We start from the raw sequence: 15,891 nt of genomic DNA, 5'->3' as shown, positions 1-15,891 counted from the left end.
TACACAGCTCTAAATGCTGTTTCAGACAGTTTTTTCTATTCTTGGCTCTGTATGATGTCACTAACGATGTTATTTCTGGTAACATGCAGGATCACAGCTAATGCTATTAACTGCAGTGATTGAATGACAGTAGGACTGAGGCAGGTCAGAAATGTAATTTAATAAATATTTCAGGCAGTGTGGGACACTTTGGGACCTTTTTAAAGTGAAAAACTGAAGCAGAACGTGATTGCTTTAGAATAGATCTTTATTTGGACAAAAACACAAGCCAAAAATACATAATCAAAAACTACTCAAGGGTGCCAAAACGACTGAACTGTTCTGACAGAGCGGAAAGTGCATCAGTGAGTCCAAGATACGATCAGTGATCAGTTGTATGGGGGAGGCGGCAAAACAGTCCAGTGGAGGATTTCGATGATCACGTGAATTCAGTCCAGTTTTTTGAATACAGAGCAAGAGGCAATACATGAACACAATAATATTATTAAAGAGTAACAAGACAGTAGAACATGGGAAAGTCTTTTCGGTTCTCAGTCAACATGACATGCAGTCTGTTTTAAAAACAGATGTTTAGCATTTTCCCTCTGAGGTTTCCACCTCAGAGTGATCTGCACACATCTTACTGAACATAAATTTTACAAGTTTGAACATCAGCACAATGTTTTCAGTTCACGTAGGCCATGAATTTGTGTGTCTCAAGTTTGAGAAGTGCATCAGAAATGTAGTTTTGCTCCATCTTTTCCCCACTAGGATGGTTTTGGAAGGGTTGTTTGGTGCACGGTCTTTTATTTTGAAAGATTACAGGATGCTCTGTACTGTTGCTACATCTGACTTGCTGTCCTCCTATTTTTGGCAACCTGTGGCATATCTCGTCTTGTGCCAAGGATTCAATCGGAGTTTAATTGAGGGGTCGGCAGAATAATGTCAGCAAACTCTTATTTTTAATTTTAAAAAACCCTTATTAATTAAAATTAAAAGTTTTTTGTTTTGTGTAATCTCTCAAAAACAAACACTCGTCGTTTATCTTGGACATTGTGCTAAATTGGGAAGGGGGATCGTGTTAGAGTTACCATATAAAACCTGGGAGACTGAAATGATCAAATTTTGTTTGCTACCTTCATCACAGGAGGATGTGCAGGGCAACTTGAGAGGGTAATGTGACTGTGGCTTGAACTTGAGTTGATTAATCAGTCGTATAATTCTGATAATTTAAAATTTACTTGCTAAATAATTGTAAGATCTATTTGTTTCGGCCTGTCAGAGGAACCTCTTTTGCTCTGAGAACTTTGCTCTAAACCTGATAAAATTAACCTGAATACATGAACTGTTTACGAAAATCTTAAAGTGGAGCCTTGTTTGCAGTTTAGAGCTTGTATTTGCCGAAGTATTTCAAGTACAACTTTCTGCAGAGCCCCTAGAGTCCCTTAAGGTGCCATTTCCTTATCGTGCGCACAGGATTATTTATTATAAACTCCTACGTGTCTGTAATGAATGCATACAGCTGTAGTATAACGGAGAAAAATCTGCTAAAAAAGTTTTAGTTTGACCTAAGAAAGTTTTACGGTGTTAGGTAGTGGTTTGCAAGATAGGTTCATCCTCCAGTCCAAAGACCAAAGTTTTCAGCTAACGTCAGCACTTGTTTTTACTCAGGGGAAATATTGTAAGGAAAAAAAAAAATACTGTCTAGTCTGTTTTCTAGTTTTACGCAGATGGCTCCATTGATTAGATTACTGCTTTGAATAGAAACAAGTTTACTAATTGGTGCAAAATAAAAAAAGAAAACAAACCCCAAAACAACAACAACTAAAATTGGAGTAGAAACTTCTTGGACAGACTTTTGTATCATTAACTACACAGCAGGTCACATTATTTGTCAAACAACTACAATGAACAAAGGCATTAAAAATAAAGTTGAAATTCTGGTTTAGTTACTCAAAGTACCTGAAGTAAATCTATGCTGGCATCCACCAGTTAAAGAGGGCCTGATCATATAATCCTTATACCATAATATAACTAAAATAAATGGGTTATTTTTAAATTAAACTACCTTACAGTTGTTATGAAGAGTTAGATTAACGGTAAAGACCAGAACTGCTTTTTGTAGCAGCCTGTAAATGTGTTTATTTCTAGTGCTAAGTTTGACATTTTAACATGGGGAATCTATTGGGACTGCCTCACTTTTGAAGCCACCCTCAAGTGGCCATTAGAGGAACTGCAGTTTATGCCACTCACAGTGAGCAAAGTCATATAAGTGAATTTATAGTAAAATTTAAAATGAGTGCATGAGATAAGGGGGGGAAAAACAGTCACACCTAATGGGAAAGTAAGGGCTCTGTAGCTTTCTCTGATAAATTCAAGTGTTCAACCATAAATTAAACATTTAGAAGAGTGAGTAGTTGAAAGGAATTAAAGTGATATGTTCAGTGCAAAGTAAGGCTTATATGAAAACAGGGTTTTAATTCATGGCTTGCCTCGTGTAAATCAGTTCTGAATAATCTGGCTCTCTTTCACACCTACTGACAAAATAATTGAAAAGCAGTCCAAACAGACAGTTTAAAAGGTGGGCCTCCTATCTTCCAGCAGCGCCATAATATGACCCCCACCTGATCCCTTCTCCATCCTCATCTTACAAAGAGACTGGCTCAGGAGGCCCGACAACAAGGCAACAACATCAGGAAAGGCTGAATACATCACTCAACGCAGCCTTTCTTCCCCAGCTTCCCCACATCCTTCGCAGTCTTCCTACTTCACTGTCTGCCTGAGTCTGCTGAGCCTCCAGCTGTGGCTGGTAAACATTTGCCGTGGGTCAAATTTATACCTGAGGGGAGGAAAATATCACAGGGTAGAATAATTAATGCTTGTGTGTTAATAGAGCCTGGAAAACTTTACTAGAAAGGTAAAAAAAAATGTAATTAATTAATTAAAAACTAATTGCTGACTTAAATAGAACTCTTGAGTAACAGGATATTTTTATTTTCAAGGTATTTATCAAGAAATCACAACTCATTACATGAAAAATACTGAAAAGTACACAGTAATTGTGTATTTATACAATAGCCATGATTTAAATAGTTTAGAAAAAAGTGAATGCACGGGATAAACATTTAAATTCCCAAAAGTGTGAGAGAATTTACATATAATTTTATTGATTTAAAAAAAAAAAAAAAGATAAAATGCAGATTTTTGCTGAACAGACCTCGGATCGTACACGCCGGGTGTCCGACATGACTGTGCGGAGCAGGACTGCAGCATCATCAGCCGGTGGTTCATCTTCTCCAGGACTTCCTTGTCAATGGTTTTTGCAATGTTGGTCAGCTGGTACGGGTCTGCAGTCACGTTGTAGACTTCTACGAAAACCTACAGAACATAGACATCTGTGAAATATGCTAATGATTCAAAACTGAAGAAACTCAAGGACATGCCATTCTCGATTTGACCACTAGATGCCAGCAAATCAAAGACTTTCAAAACCTGCACACAGCGCTTTTAAACGTGCTATACGAAGCATTTTTCACATGGTAAATCCTCTTTTATCACTAGCGCTGCAACAGATGTTAACTTAAAAGTGAGACATTCCCAACTGTCCCAGTTGCTTGACTGATTTCTATATTAAGGATATGTGCTCACCTTCTTACACAAAAATATAAAAAGGAGCACTTTTGGTTAGTTCAGCTTTATGAACTAACCGTCACCAGATTAATGCAGCACAGCTAAGTTGCACAGCTAATCGTAGCCATCTTGCCTAACATTAGTGCCAACAAAAATAACATTTGAATACAAATGTTAGCTGGCTAGCTTGACAAATTGCTAAAGACTGAAAATCAAAAGCAAATAAATACAATACTATACCTCATTGTCATCAAATTCGCAGTACTGCAGGTTGGAAGAGCGGGCGATGGTGCGCACACAGGCGTAAGTGTTGTTGTAAGAGTCCTCACACACACAGTCTGGGAAACACTCCTATAGAAAAAACGTTTGTTATTGGTGTTTAATTTTTGGTGCCGCTGAAAAACCCCAAAAAACAAAACAACCCACAACAACAACAAAGTTTTACTTCATCCCTGTTTCCATACCGACACTCCGGGACCCAGTAGCGGGCAGGCAGGGTCCGACTTGTTCCTGCCCTCGCCTTCGTACTCCACCAGGATGTCTGTTCTCCAACTGCTGCCGTTCATCTTCCCCTCCTGGTGACACACACAGATATGAACAAGTGTGACTTTAAATTTATTTTGTTACCTAATAATCGTTACTGAGTTTTGTTGATAAGTTGTCATTTACCTCTTATTATATTATTAGTAATGTGTTGATGTGGCAATTGATCAACATTTGATGATGTAAAAATATCTACAAATAAAAGGATTTATTTGTGTACTTGGGTCTGACTAAGCATATTAATATTCAACCGTCTCCTTTACCTTGTATTATAGACAACAAAAGCAGAACACAAGCTTAGTTTTCTCACCATAATTGGCAGAAACGACATGCCGTCCATTTGGGTCTTGTTGACGTTGTACCCGGCGATGTCCAGGATGGTCGGGCCAAGGTCAACGTTCGCTACCAACATCTGGAAAGACAAAAGAAACACTCAATCCAACAAATGTGGCCAGCAAAATGGATGCACCATCTCTAAACACAGATCCTGTGCATCTGTTCAAAGTAGATTTTTTTCCTCTCTTTGCTGCTTTTCCTCTTTTTGGGACCAACAGGAGGGCTCATGCTGCTACACTGAATATAAATCCACTAACAAGATAAAAACAGGATATGCATTTATTTATAACACATAGGTGACTAATATTTACTGCTTTATTACTTTTACTTTATTTAACCAAGAACTAATACCAAAAACATCAATGGCAACAAAGTGTGAAACATCAATTAAAGTCAATGTTTTCTACCAGCAACAAGGATAATAATATTCAGCCAAAACATATGCAGGTAGAAGTAACTGCAAATGTTCTCAAACTTTCTGGATTGTGGGTGGTTCCACTGAGTTTCTGGTGATATGATGTTAATTGTTTCAGTTTTTAGCTCTCAGTTTACACCCCGATGTCCAAAATAAACTAAATATGTGTAAAATGCAAACAAAAACAGAATGCAGTGATCTGTGAGGGAGTTATAGATAACTTAAAGTGAATGGAAACTTAAACACTGGCCTGGATCTTGAAAGAATATAGCATCCGTTTAATTTTTATGATAGTAACGCTTTAAAAAAAACCTATACTGGAACCATTTCCTTAAATATGTCAGAGGTTATAAGATTATAATATAGACAGAGAATATGATTTCAACAGTAACTGTATTAATAGAGGATCAGTGAATAATGATAAATACTAAATATTGATTAGAGAGCAAGGGCATCTCATCTTTCGTGTGTGTGTGTGTGTGTGTGTACCTGGCTGGTCTGGTTGGGTTTGATATTTGGTCCTCTGACCATGAGAGGAACTCTGATGTCAAACTCATACAGCTGCCTTTTATCCACTGGGAGAGAGAACTGACCTGAAACAGGAACAGAGTCCTTTCATTTTCTTTACTCTGCATCCAAAAAACAAGTCTCACGCACTTCTTATCATCTGAGACGTCACTTTTAGGTTGTGACTGAGATTTGGCCACATTTTCAACAGTACTGACAATTTTAAAGCAGTTTTGTTTCTCATGTTTTAAACCTTTGGAGGTATAAAAGGGTGGGAAACAATTAGCAGTGAGAGCTAACCAAACCCTACCACACTAAAAACCTTGTGAATGTTAAACTATCCTCTGAAAAACTGTAGATGTTGAAATAAAAAACAAAAAGCGCTCGCACAGACATACCTGTGTGATATCCATTATCAGAAGTAAAGAAGATGTAGGTATTGTTCAGTTCACCTCTGACCTCCAACCTCTTCACTATTTTCTCCACCAGGTCGTCCACTGACAGTAACGTTTGCCACCTGTAGGACGAGGTAAACCGGGAATGAGTGGTCTGTAAGGGTCTACCTTACAGTATAAAGTGCCTAAGTCGACTGTCGTTGTGATTTGGTGCTGTAGAAATAAAATTGAATTGAACTGAAGCCTCGTAGCTGCATTCTGGATGATTTGCTGACCCTTTGTAGGACTGTTTTCTTGTCATTGGTCGGCTATAGCACAAACTAAGAGGTGTTCTCTGGGCCACTACACCAGGCTCATCGAGGCTGTAAAGCACAATGTGATGGTGGAGTCCAAGCAAAGGATGACAGACTCGGGGATGAAGCAGCTGATTATATTTCATGTCAGAAAAAACTTGGCCAATAAAATATTTACAGTGGAGAAACGTATAAATGGTATTTTTAAATTAATATTGACTCATTTAAGAAAGCTGGTGGCCAGAAAGGAGCTGCACACACACTGCTGCAAAAACAAGCTAAATCTGTGGGAAACTATGTTAAGACCTGAAGGTGAAAAGAAAGGAGGAGAATTAGGAGGATGTGAAAGGTGACAGAAAGCAGTGGTCTGGTAAGGAGCTGAGGAGGATGTTTCAAAAAGGAAATAAGGAAGTGGAGCAAAGAAAGAGGAAGGTGAGGAGGTGAAGCGACTGACCGTCCCCTGAAGGCATCATCCAGAAACCGAATGGAGGAGTTTGACATGGGAGTTTTAGCCTGTCTGATCAACCAGTGTTTGTCCTGAGGGGAGAAATGAAAGTGATCATGATTAGCAAGGTCCTCTTTAGCGTAGAGACTGATGTAACCCAACAGAACTTATTAACAGAGCGCTTTCTTCCATCTTACTTTGGAACCAGCGAAATTCAGCAAGAACTTTAAAAAAAAATAAATTCTACCTTCCCGTGGACGTTGAAGTTGGGATCTCGGGGAGCTTTGGTGTTGTTGAAGCGTTTCTGGTACTGAGGTGCTGCCGTCCAGGGGGAGTGGGGGGCCGGCGTGGACACCATCATGAAGAACGGCTGGTAGCTGGTTTTATACTGGAGGAAGTCTAGAGACATGTTGGCCTGAGAACGAGGAAGAGAGTGATCAGAGCCTTTGATCGCTGATCATTTCTGCATGTGACCCTTACATCATTGTACATGGCTGTCTCTCTGTCAGACTGTTGGTCTTACCAACAATATAAAAGAAGTTACCTCTTTTTCTCTGACATTATATTAAGTCAAACATAACAAAAAAAAAAGCGGAGTAGAGCCCTCTCTCTTAAAATCTAGGGGGGGGGGGGGGGGGGGGGGGTTTCACCCAAAAACCTTTACGGTAATTTATCAAGCAGACATGAATTCTGTCTTTTCTATTTTGTCCCTAAAAATGGAAGTGTGAACCAAAAACTGTCTTTAAAGTAACAAGATAAGGATGCTTTACATTTGTGGCTATATAAATGAAGTAAAGGACGGTGTGCAGTCATATCAAAGGTCTCTCACCAGTAGATCTGTCAGGTAATCTTTGCTGTAGTCGGCTCCGTGCTTCTGAGCCTTCCCATTCACTGATAGTGTGTAGTTGTAGTATTTAGAGTTTTTATCCTGGAAAACACAAACGACACGACTCTGTAAAACACTTCAGGTTTAAAGAGCCACTCGGATCATGTGTAAAGAACTGCAAATTATTACGTAAGCACATGTACCATCCTCTTCATTTCAGATTTCCCAGCCTTAAATCACACAGAATAAAACACCTAGTGGAAGAAATCATTTCCAGGTGTGTATTATATGTATGTATCTATATAATCTTGGTCTAAGAAGCTGAAGTGAATTTTAAGAAGTCAATATAAAAAGCCTGATATTTATTTTTGAACCATGCACGGGGGTTAGGGTTAAGAAACCTGGAAACCTTCAGGGTTCAGAAAAAAAGTCCTCTTTCGCACTGACTAAAATTTAATTATTTTTCTTAAAAACAGCACTTACAACTGTTGCTCACAGCTGATCACATGAAGTCACCAATGATCAGAGACGAGCTGCAGTTCATGGAAACATATTGTTAAAAGTTCCCTCAAAGCATAGTGATAGTGACTCTGGTGCAGCGCCAGAAGGATTATTGGCTTAAACTGCCAAAATCATATAAATCGCATGAGTCTCGCTCTTTGGACCACGGCTCTAATCTGTGTTTGTTCATCCAGTGACAGTGAAGATAAACCAGTCTGCACGGCAGTCTGGACGTGACCTCTGACTTCTGCAAACCAGTTAGAGACCTTCTGTAAATCCACACAAATCTAACTTTAGCCTTTTTATTAGTCTGTCTCCTTATTTAGCCACATGACTGCCTACATTTCACAGTGGTGTGTGAGGTAGCTTCATATCAGATCTGATTTAATCAGAAATACACATTTTTGCAACATTAAATATGAACTGGGAACTCATGGAAATAATAAAACAAAGAAAAATATGGATAAAAAACAAACAACTTTTGTGTGTCAAGATGGTGATAAAAGTGAGACAGACATTCTGCAACCTCGCTTTAATAAAGAATAACCTAAATACAACCAGCTGAGTCAAGATCTCTATTGCAAAGTCATGGAGATTTAAAAATTACACATAATGCTCAATTTTCTGACCAATTTTCTGATACTGAACTTGTCCTATTTCCCATCAGTAGCAGGGAAAGAACTACATTGGTTGTACTGCGCAGACCATCTGAAGCTGAAGAAGATCATTAACCGCAGAATACAAACTGCACTTTGCTACTCTTTCCTTTCAAGTGAGGAAATAGAGAGTTAATTCGATACGCTCCCATGGTACTACATCTAAAACTCTTATATGTCCTTCTCCCCGGCATTAACAGTTAAGGTTTGCACCTTAGGAATTAAGGGATAAGATGCTTTGTAAATGACTTCTCTTCTGACAGATTTAATCCTAACTTTTCAGGGAAATTCGCAGTAAACATGATGGTTTTAGGATTTAAACAAGCCTTCATTTCCAGGAGCTGAATTTTCCTTTGGAGCAGCATTTAACTCAGATGTTGAACTAAATAAACTCAGTTTGATTGATAGCATCAACAGGCAGACGCCCAAAATGACCACATCATGTGACGATCAATACATCAATCACTGTTCACAGAGACAGACGAGCAGCTTTATCGCAGATGCAGAATTTGCTAATAGAAAACGGCAGCCGAGTCTCTAAACAAGTTCTCAGAAGAAGCAGCGAAGCCACAGACACTTTGGATTGTCTAAGAAAAATGCTGAGGAATAAAAGCAGTAATAGAAGAGCAGACGAACACAAGGCAAAATGATGCTGCAGTGAAACATGACAGCTCAAATACACGGCTGTTTCTTTACTCTGGAGTTTAACCCTTAGGTTTATAAGACCTCTAAAGACAAAGAGGGCCAAATGTTCCTCAGACCACAGGAATTTGAGTTTCTCAGAAACTTGTGGAGTCAGTCCAACTTGAAATGGTATCGTTTTGAGATTATAGTTGCATGACTGTCTCCGACAATAAGGTAAGCTCTAAAACTGGTCCATGATCTATAAAAGCAAATAATGTGAACATTCAGACTTACCAGCCCGACCCAGTAACTCCAACCTGGAGGAATGTGCTCCACTCCACCAGCTTCCGAGTGCCCATACTGCAAAATAGCATAAATGTTGAGTATGTGCAGTTCTGCATGACGAGATGAAGAGAATTACCCTGCAAAAAAAATAGATGAGCACGACATATAAACGCATATGTTCTTCATGGTTTCCATTTCAGACCTCACCGCCACGTTTCAAAAAGATTTCCACCTTTCAGACAGGATCGATTTGCTCAGCAAAACAGTATTTAAACAAAATTTAAGTGTAAAAGTTTAATTTTTTGTTGAAATACATTTTGTTGAAAATCATTTATTTATTTGAAACATAAATGACATCACAGCTGATTTCCATGTAGAGACATTTGCAAGATTTTTAGTTATCTTCCAAATTCCCTGCGAGCCACACTGTGTGACATTGATCTACCTGATGTATGCGACTGTACAATGACGTGAATCATGCCGTGTTTATTCTGCAGGACTCGACCTGCTCAATCCAGTTTGAAAATGTTCTTTCATTTTCTGGTACATAAATGCTCAAAGACAGAGTGAAAAGGAGAAGTAGCAAAACAGGCCCAAGTGGCTTTTTTGGTGACACTTTAAACATCCTAACAAACAGGACGTTCTGGTTCTCTATTTGACCATCTGTTAATCACAAGGGGAGATGTAACCTTCACCCTCAGATGATAGATCGTATGACTGCACATCTACTGACAGTCTCCTGAACAATGCAGTAAAGATGCCTCACTTTTATGCATCTCTGACACATGCATACGATTTAAAACTTCAATATATTTTATTTGAAATTACAATATAATGATATTTATGTACAAAGTTTACCTACTCAGAGAGAGGTATACTAGAAAAAGAGGCAACAAATCTGGTTCATACAGGAAAAATTAAATAAAATATAATGCAAGTAATTTTAGATATTGGATAACCCAAGTTATTTTATAGAAAAGAAAAACACATAATTATATTTTAAGTAAACTTAAGTAGTGCATAACTAATTTTACAGGACAAGAGATAAATGACACTGTACGTTTCCACATTTTAAGTACTGTAAACAACTGTAATTAGCTAATTTTCTGGAAATGTAGTGGTTAAAAACAAACAAAAAAAGAATATTCTGTGTTTTTCAATTCCATTTAATTACACCAACAAATTATTTTTTAGCTCCTTCATTCTTCAGATAACAGCGCAGTACAAGAACAAAGGGGGACAACCTCTTACTAAAGGCAAGTCACCGATTCTGGCAAAAAAGAGACACTCACCTGGTTGAGATATTTCCCAGCAAAGAATGTCTGGTAGCCAGCGGAGGCCTTCAGTAAGGCGGGGAAGGTGTGCGGCTCCTCGCTCTTCTGCCAGGCTTTGCTGCTACAGTTTCCATCCAAGGTGTTGTTGATGACGTGGTGGTTGTGGGGGTATTTCCCCGTCAAGATGCTGGCACGACTGGGGCAGCAGAGCGGGCTGGCAACAAACTGAGGGAAAAAGACGCGAGACGAAACTGAAAGGATTTTCTTTAATTATATTTGACTTGTGATTCTCTACATGCAGCTTTTATGTAAAGTCATTTTAGATAATGCTACAAAATAATGTACAGACGCAAAGCAGGGCTAAAACGATACACTTAATAGTCCCTGAAAGCTGTATATAAAAGATGTACAAAATGTTGGGTCTGAAAAGTAAAGCTAGCGCAAAATGTCTTAAAATGTCGTTCTTTCTAATGGCCAGCAGGGGGCGACTCCTCTGATTGCAAAAAGAAGTTATATAGAAGTGGGCGAGAATTTTTTTTCCCTACTTGATTAATTTATTACCTTAAACACTTTCTCAATAAATTTATGGTCCCAGTTGGTCAAGTCAAGTCTCACTTTATATTCATATGGTTATTTGAAATTTTATGGTCCTATTTAGTGTCCAAAAGAACCATAAAACAGGGTTTACTTTAGGGTTAAGCTACCTTGTGATTAGGAGCTTGCTGCATTAGCATGTAGCATATCTGTTTTTTTTGTTTTTTAAAACCTGGTCCTTCCTGCATTTGTGCCGTGAAGCTACGATCTCAGGTTTCAAAAGATTTCACAAATCAAATGGGTGATATTACAGTAGCTAAGTCCATCTTTGATATACAGTCTATGCTGATGACAAGAGGAACATGTAGGCAGTAGGGCTGGGCGATATATCGAGTTTTTTTTTAAAAATATAGATATATTTTCATACGAGATATAAGATGTGACAATATCGTTTATATCGATATAGTCTATGTTACGTTATAATTATACTTGTGGAGCCGCAGGTTTGCCTCTCTCTCGTCCACTTTTGTCTCTACGCAACGTTACTCGGCCTCGCCTCTCCTTCACTGAACACAACTCCGCCTCCCCCATAGCTTCACCTGCAGGCAATGACAAGATGAAAGCGGAAAATCTCCGTTAGCGAGTTACCGTGCGTGGGGCTGGACGGCGTCAACGTGCTAACGAGCTAACCGCGCTAACGACATGCAGCCCGGAGGGGCTGCACGGCCTAAAATCCTTTCATTTTCTCATAAATCGACAGTGCGCCTTATGTATGAATTCTGGTTGTGCTTACTGACCGCGAACCGATTTTATGTGGTACACAGCGCTCAGCAATCTGTCAAAAAATGTTTTAATATGACTTTGCTAAGCTACGGAGCTGCACCGCTTGATAGATTGTCGGAGGATTACGGCTACCGAGGAGGAGCCTCGCGGAGTGATACGTACTGTGTGTGTATAAGGACCACAAATGGCACCTGTTCAGAGACGTGGTGCAGCTGTGAAATCTGTCTTTGTTATTATGCTCAGCGTCTATTAGTTTACATTTTGACTGCACAATTGTGAGCTTTTTGTTATGCACAAAAACAACATTGTTTTCTTTTATTTATGGACCATGATTATTTAATAAATGCTGATAATTTATTTTTGAGTAATTTCTTCATGTACATCTACGCTGTATGTAAATAAAAGTGCCCGTGTGACATCTGGGACACAGTGTGACTAAGAACTCTCTTTTTGTTCTTAACTTATGGCTTTAAAAAAAAAAAAAAAAAAAAAAAAAAAAAAAAAAAAAAAATCGAGATATATATCTTATATCGCCATCCAGCTAAAAAATATCGAGATATGAATTTTGGGTCATATCGCCCAGCCCTAGTAGGCAGGCTATACTTACTGCGTTTGTGAAGGTCATCCCTGCGTCACCAATGAGTTTTTTCGTCTTGTTCAGTGGATTCTGAAAGGAAAACACATTTTATATTTATTTATTTATTTATTTATATGCGCTGACATTAATTAAATTACCTGCACTTAAACTCTTTGTTTGCTTTTTGGCCATCAGCAATAACAGGATGTAGTTTTTGTCCTATTGAGAAGGCCGCTGTCATAGAAACGGCTTTTTTTTTTTTTTTTAGACCAGCAAATATTTGATCTATTTGAAACAGTGCTTTCAGAGGGTGAAATGCTATAATAAATAACACAAAGTTTAGTTCAGCATTGGAACAGCAACACTGGAAAAGTAAGTAAACGTACATTCATCACATCTTCCCATTTATGAAATTATAATCAAGGATTTCAGATTAAATGCCGATGACTGGATCTCTCTTAGGGTTTAAAAAACACTTGTTATCAAAGGATTAAAAAAAAATTTCGAAACAATTTGAAGAAATGCTTCAGCTCTAACACTAAATCCTCAAAAAGTGCTGTCAGAAAACTGACAAAGTCTCCAAGAAGCCCAAAGCAGACTTGTGCATGTACATTGGGGATTGGCTCAGAAGGAGAAATTGAGGTTTATGACATGATTAATTAACTGAAATGCTTTAGGACTATATAAAACAGGAAGTACTTCAATTAAAACCACCAAAATCTGTCAAAAGTGTCAGCAAACTGATGTCTGAGACTGGTGGACAATCAAGAAAAACACCCATATGATCTGTGCTAAACTGGGCAATCAGCATTACCTCATGATCCCAATGACAGAGTCTTTTCAACTGCAAAGTATTTTATCCATTGTTGTACTATTCACCTTTATCTGTAGATCCTGTTTGAAAGCAGACCACATGTTTGCTTGTGCAAAGATGTCAATAACACCAAAGGTTTCCATGTGGTGCCCTCACTTTTTCACATGACTGTGGTCTCAGACAGAGCAGAGATTACACACCTCTGGAAAAACACTGAGCATTTTGTGCACTAATCAGCACAAAATAAATGGATTAACATACTGTGGCTCTGTAATATAACTGCTGCTACAACTGAAGGTGAATTCGTGTAATACTAGGTTCAGATACTCAGAACTGAAAAATTTGTACCAAAACAGCACAAAATAATCTAAAGTTGGACTCTTTACTCAAACTAAAGACAAAAATAAGGCTCAGCATGTGTTATGATTTTTTATTTTATACATAAATTTAGCATCATGTTTAAATTAAGCTGTTCTTTAGGTAATGGCAATATCTATCAGTAGCTTTATATTAGATGCGGCTTGAAAGTCACCAGTGTGATGTAAATTTGATCAAAGTCAAGCATCAACATGTAGTCAGGAGTTTTTGGACACACACAGGTTAAGAGTAGAAATAAAGGCACAACAACTCCTGACCTTCATTGATGATGTAACAACATTTAACCTGCGAAACACAGCAGTTTAATGTTTTTGGATGGCATATCTACAAGCTATCAGTCTGAGTACATGTGGGTTTGAATCAGCAGATGAAACGAGAAATAAGAAAACCTACAAGTTTTTTTTTGTATGTATCAGCAGTTTTTGTTTTGATTATTGTCTCACATCAGTTACTTTCCGCAGTGACTTTACAGAGTTATGTTTTACTCTTTTAAACAGCAGTGTCCATTAAACAGCATAAAGACCAGGAGTGGGTCAAAAAAATATGAACATTGTAGTGAAATCATTAATCACACTAATTTCTGAATAAAAAGATTTTCCGTTCTTGGTGTGATAGTGATGCCAGATTTACCATGGAGGGGTAAAAATGATCGGAAAGTGTCTTTAAATCAGTTGGTTTAATTTAAAGATGGGAAAATAATGTTGTTGCCGAGGTTTTGTGCCTTTCCCATCTGTAAACTGTAATGCACGTCACATGATCACAGGTCTATTTTGCCTTTTTTTAAAGACATCTTGGGCTATTCATTACCTGTTTGTAAACAAATCTCTCATGAAATGAAAGTAAATGTAACCTAAAATAATGGCTTATGTTCTACACATTTTTAAGAGGGGTGTGAACCTGGCATGATCTTAAAATTTGGCAGTTATTTCTTTCGCACTCTTACCTACAGAGGTGAATCTAAAGAAGGGCACCGCATTTACCGCACCTGGTCTCCATGACATTTATTTTAAAACTTTAAGTTGCTAACTAATCTAGCTCTATACTGCTAATTTAATTATTTTAGCATCGTTTTTGGGCCAGTAAAAGCCTGATTTAATGGGCCTGGAAGCCCAGTGGGGAGAAATGAAAGCTGGTCAGTTAAAATCATTTTATACCTTCTGTAAGCATAACACTTCTTTCTTTTTAAATATGTGTATAAATGTGCATGTAATAGTTTAACGGGCCTAGCCCACTTGAGATCAGATCGTGCTGTTTGACAGACCAGATTTAAAGTGTTTACTTTGGGATTATTGTAATTATTATGCATTACCATTACTGTCAGACTGGCTATTATAGCACAAACAACTCATTTACGTAGACCCAGTCTTTATAAACATAACATCCTCTGGCTGGCTAAAAACATTTCTTCTAGATTTGTTTTTTAAATTATAATAAAAACATTGGTGGTGATGGATTGACAAGCCTGCTGACTCTGTCGGATGCTTGCATGATGTTTGCTGTCAGGAATGTTAGCTGTCAGCTTTATCCGATCTGGTTTAATGTCATTAAAAAAAAAGACAATGTCATGACTCTCAGATAAGCTCCTACTGACCAGACCCCCGATAGCGACGTCCAGGTCGTCGGTGAGGATCAGAACGATGTTAGGTCTCCGGGAAGAGCTGGCCCCGCTGCTCCCGCTTAGGTGGCTCCACAAAGTGACGCAGATCAGGAGAAAGCTGAACATCTTCGGCCCGGAGCAGCGAAAAGAGCCCATTTTCTTCATCCAGCTACAAACTTCTGAAGCAGAGTGTCTCTACCATCCACGTTGCGCCTTATAACAGCGTGAAATGGAGAGGCCGCTCCTCCGTGACGGCAAAAACACAGGTACGAGCTCAACCCTGACTCAACGCTTCCCTGTTTGCTGGCCACGTGGTGTACGGAAGCCCGTATCATTTGATTTGTAGGCGTGTACCAGTGACTGTCAGTGGCGTATACCCGCCCCTCATGACTACAGCTTTTATTTTATGCTTTAATTTTCTTTCTTTCTTTCTTTCGTCTATCTGTAAAAAAAAATAAAATTCAAGAGCAATCCTTCAATTAACTTCGCTTTTTAAACA

At 38.4% G+C, this 15,891-nt stretch overlaps 1 protein-coding gene and 1 long non-coding RNA gene across 3 annotated transcripts; one reads left to right on the top strand and one right to left on the bottom strand.

Annotated features, from left to right (window-relative positions):
- Window positions 1-229: 229 nt before the first annotated feature.
- gnsa (glucosamine (N-acetyl)-6-sulfatase a) lies at window positions 230-15,710 on the bottom strand. 2 transcript variants are annotated; one of them, XM_085436553.1, is made up of 14 exons: window positions 15,387-15,710; window positions 12,634-12,693; window positions 10,728-10,934; window positions 9,445-9,510; window positions 7,373-7,471; window positions 6,791-6,958; window positions 6,553-6,635; window positions 5,809-5,927; window positions 5,393-5,496; window positions 4,463-4,564; window positions 4,074-4,184; window positions 3,850-3,960; window positions 3,197-3,357; window positions 230-2,818 (listed from the first exon to the last, which is right to left on the bottom strand). In XM_085436553.1, exons 1-14 carry the CDS (start codon window positions 15,555-15,557, stop codon window positions 2,743-2,745), a joined length of 1,638 nt encoding a protein of 545 aa, XP_085292679.1. In that variant the 5' UTR covers window positions 15,558-15,710; the 3' UTR covers window positions 230-2,742. The 2 variants fall into 2 exon arrangements, with proteins under 2 accessions (XP_085292679.1, XP_085292681.1); XM_085436555.1 differs by lacking the exons at window positions 12,634-12,693; window positions 15,387-15,710 and adding an exon at window positions 11,733-12,490.
- On the top strand, window positions 14,801-15,637 carry LOC146689422 (uncharacterized). The gene is made up of 2 exons (XR_014915964.1): window positions 14,801-14,927; window positions 15,371-15,637. It is a non-coding gene; the product is annotated as an uncharacterized LOC146689422 (long non-coding RNA).
- Window positions 15,711-15,891: the final 181 nt, after the last annotated feature.

This window comes from Copadichromis virginalis, linkage group LG17 (assembly GCF_057382275.1).
Source record: "Copadichromis virginalis isolate Kocher_CV1m ecotype Utaka linkage group LG17, C_Virginalis_male_GT1.1, whole genome shotgun sequence".
NCBI lineage: Eukaryota > Metazoa > Chordata > Actinopteri > Cichliformes > Cichlidae > Copadichromis > Copadichromis virginalis.
The sequence above is the reverse complement of the archived record's forward strand: the minus strand, read 5'-3'. Positions and strand labels throughout refer to the sequence as shown.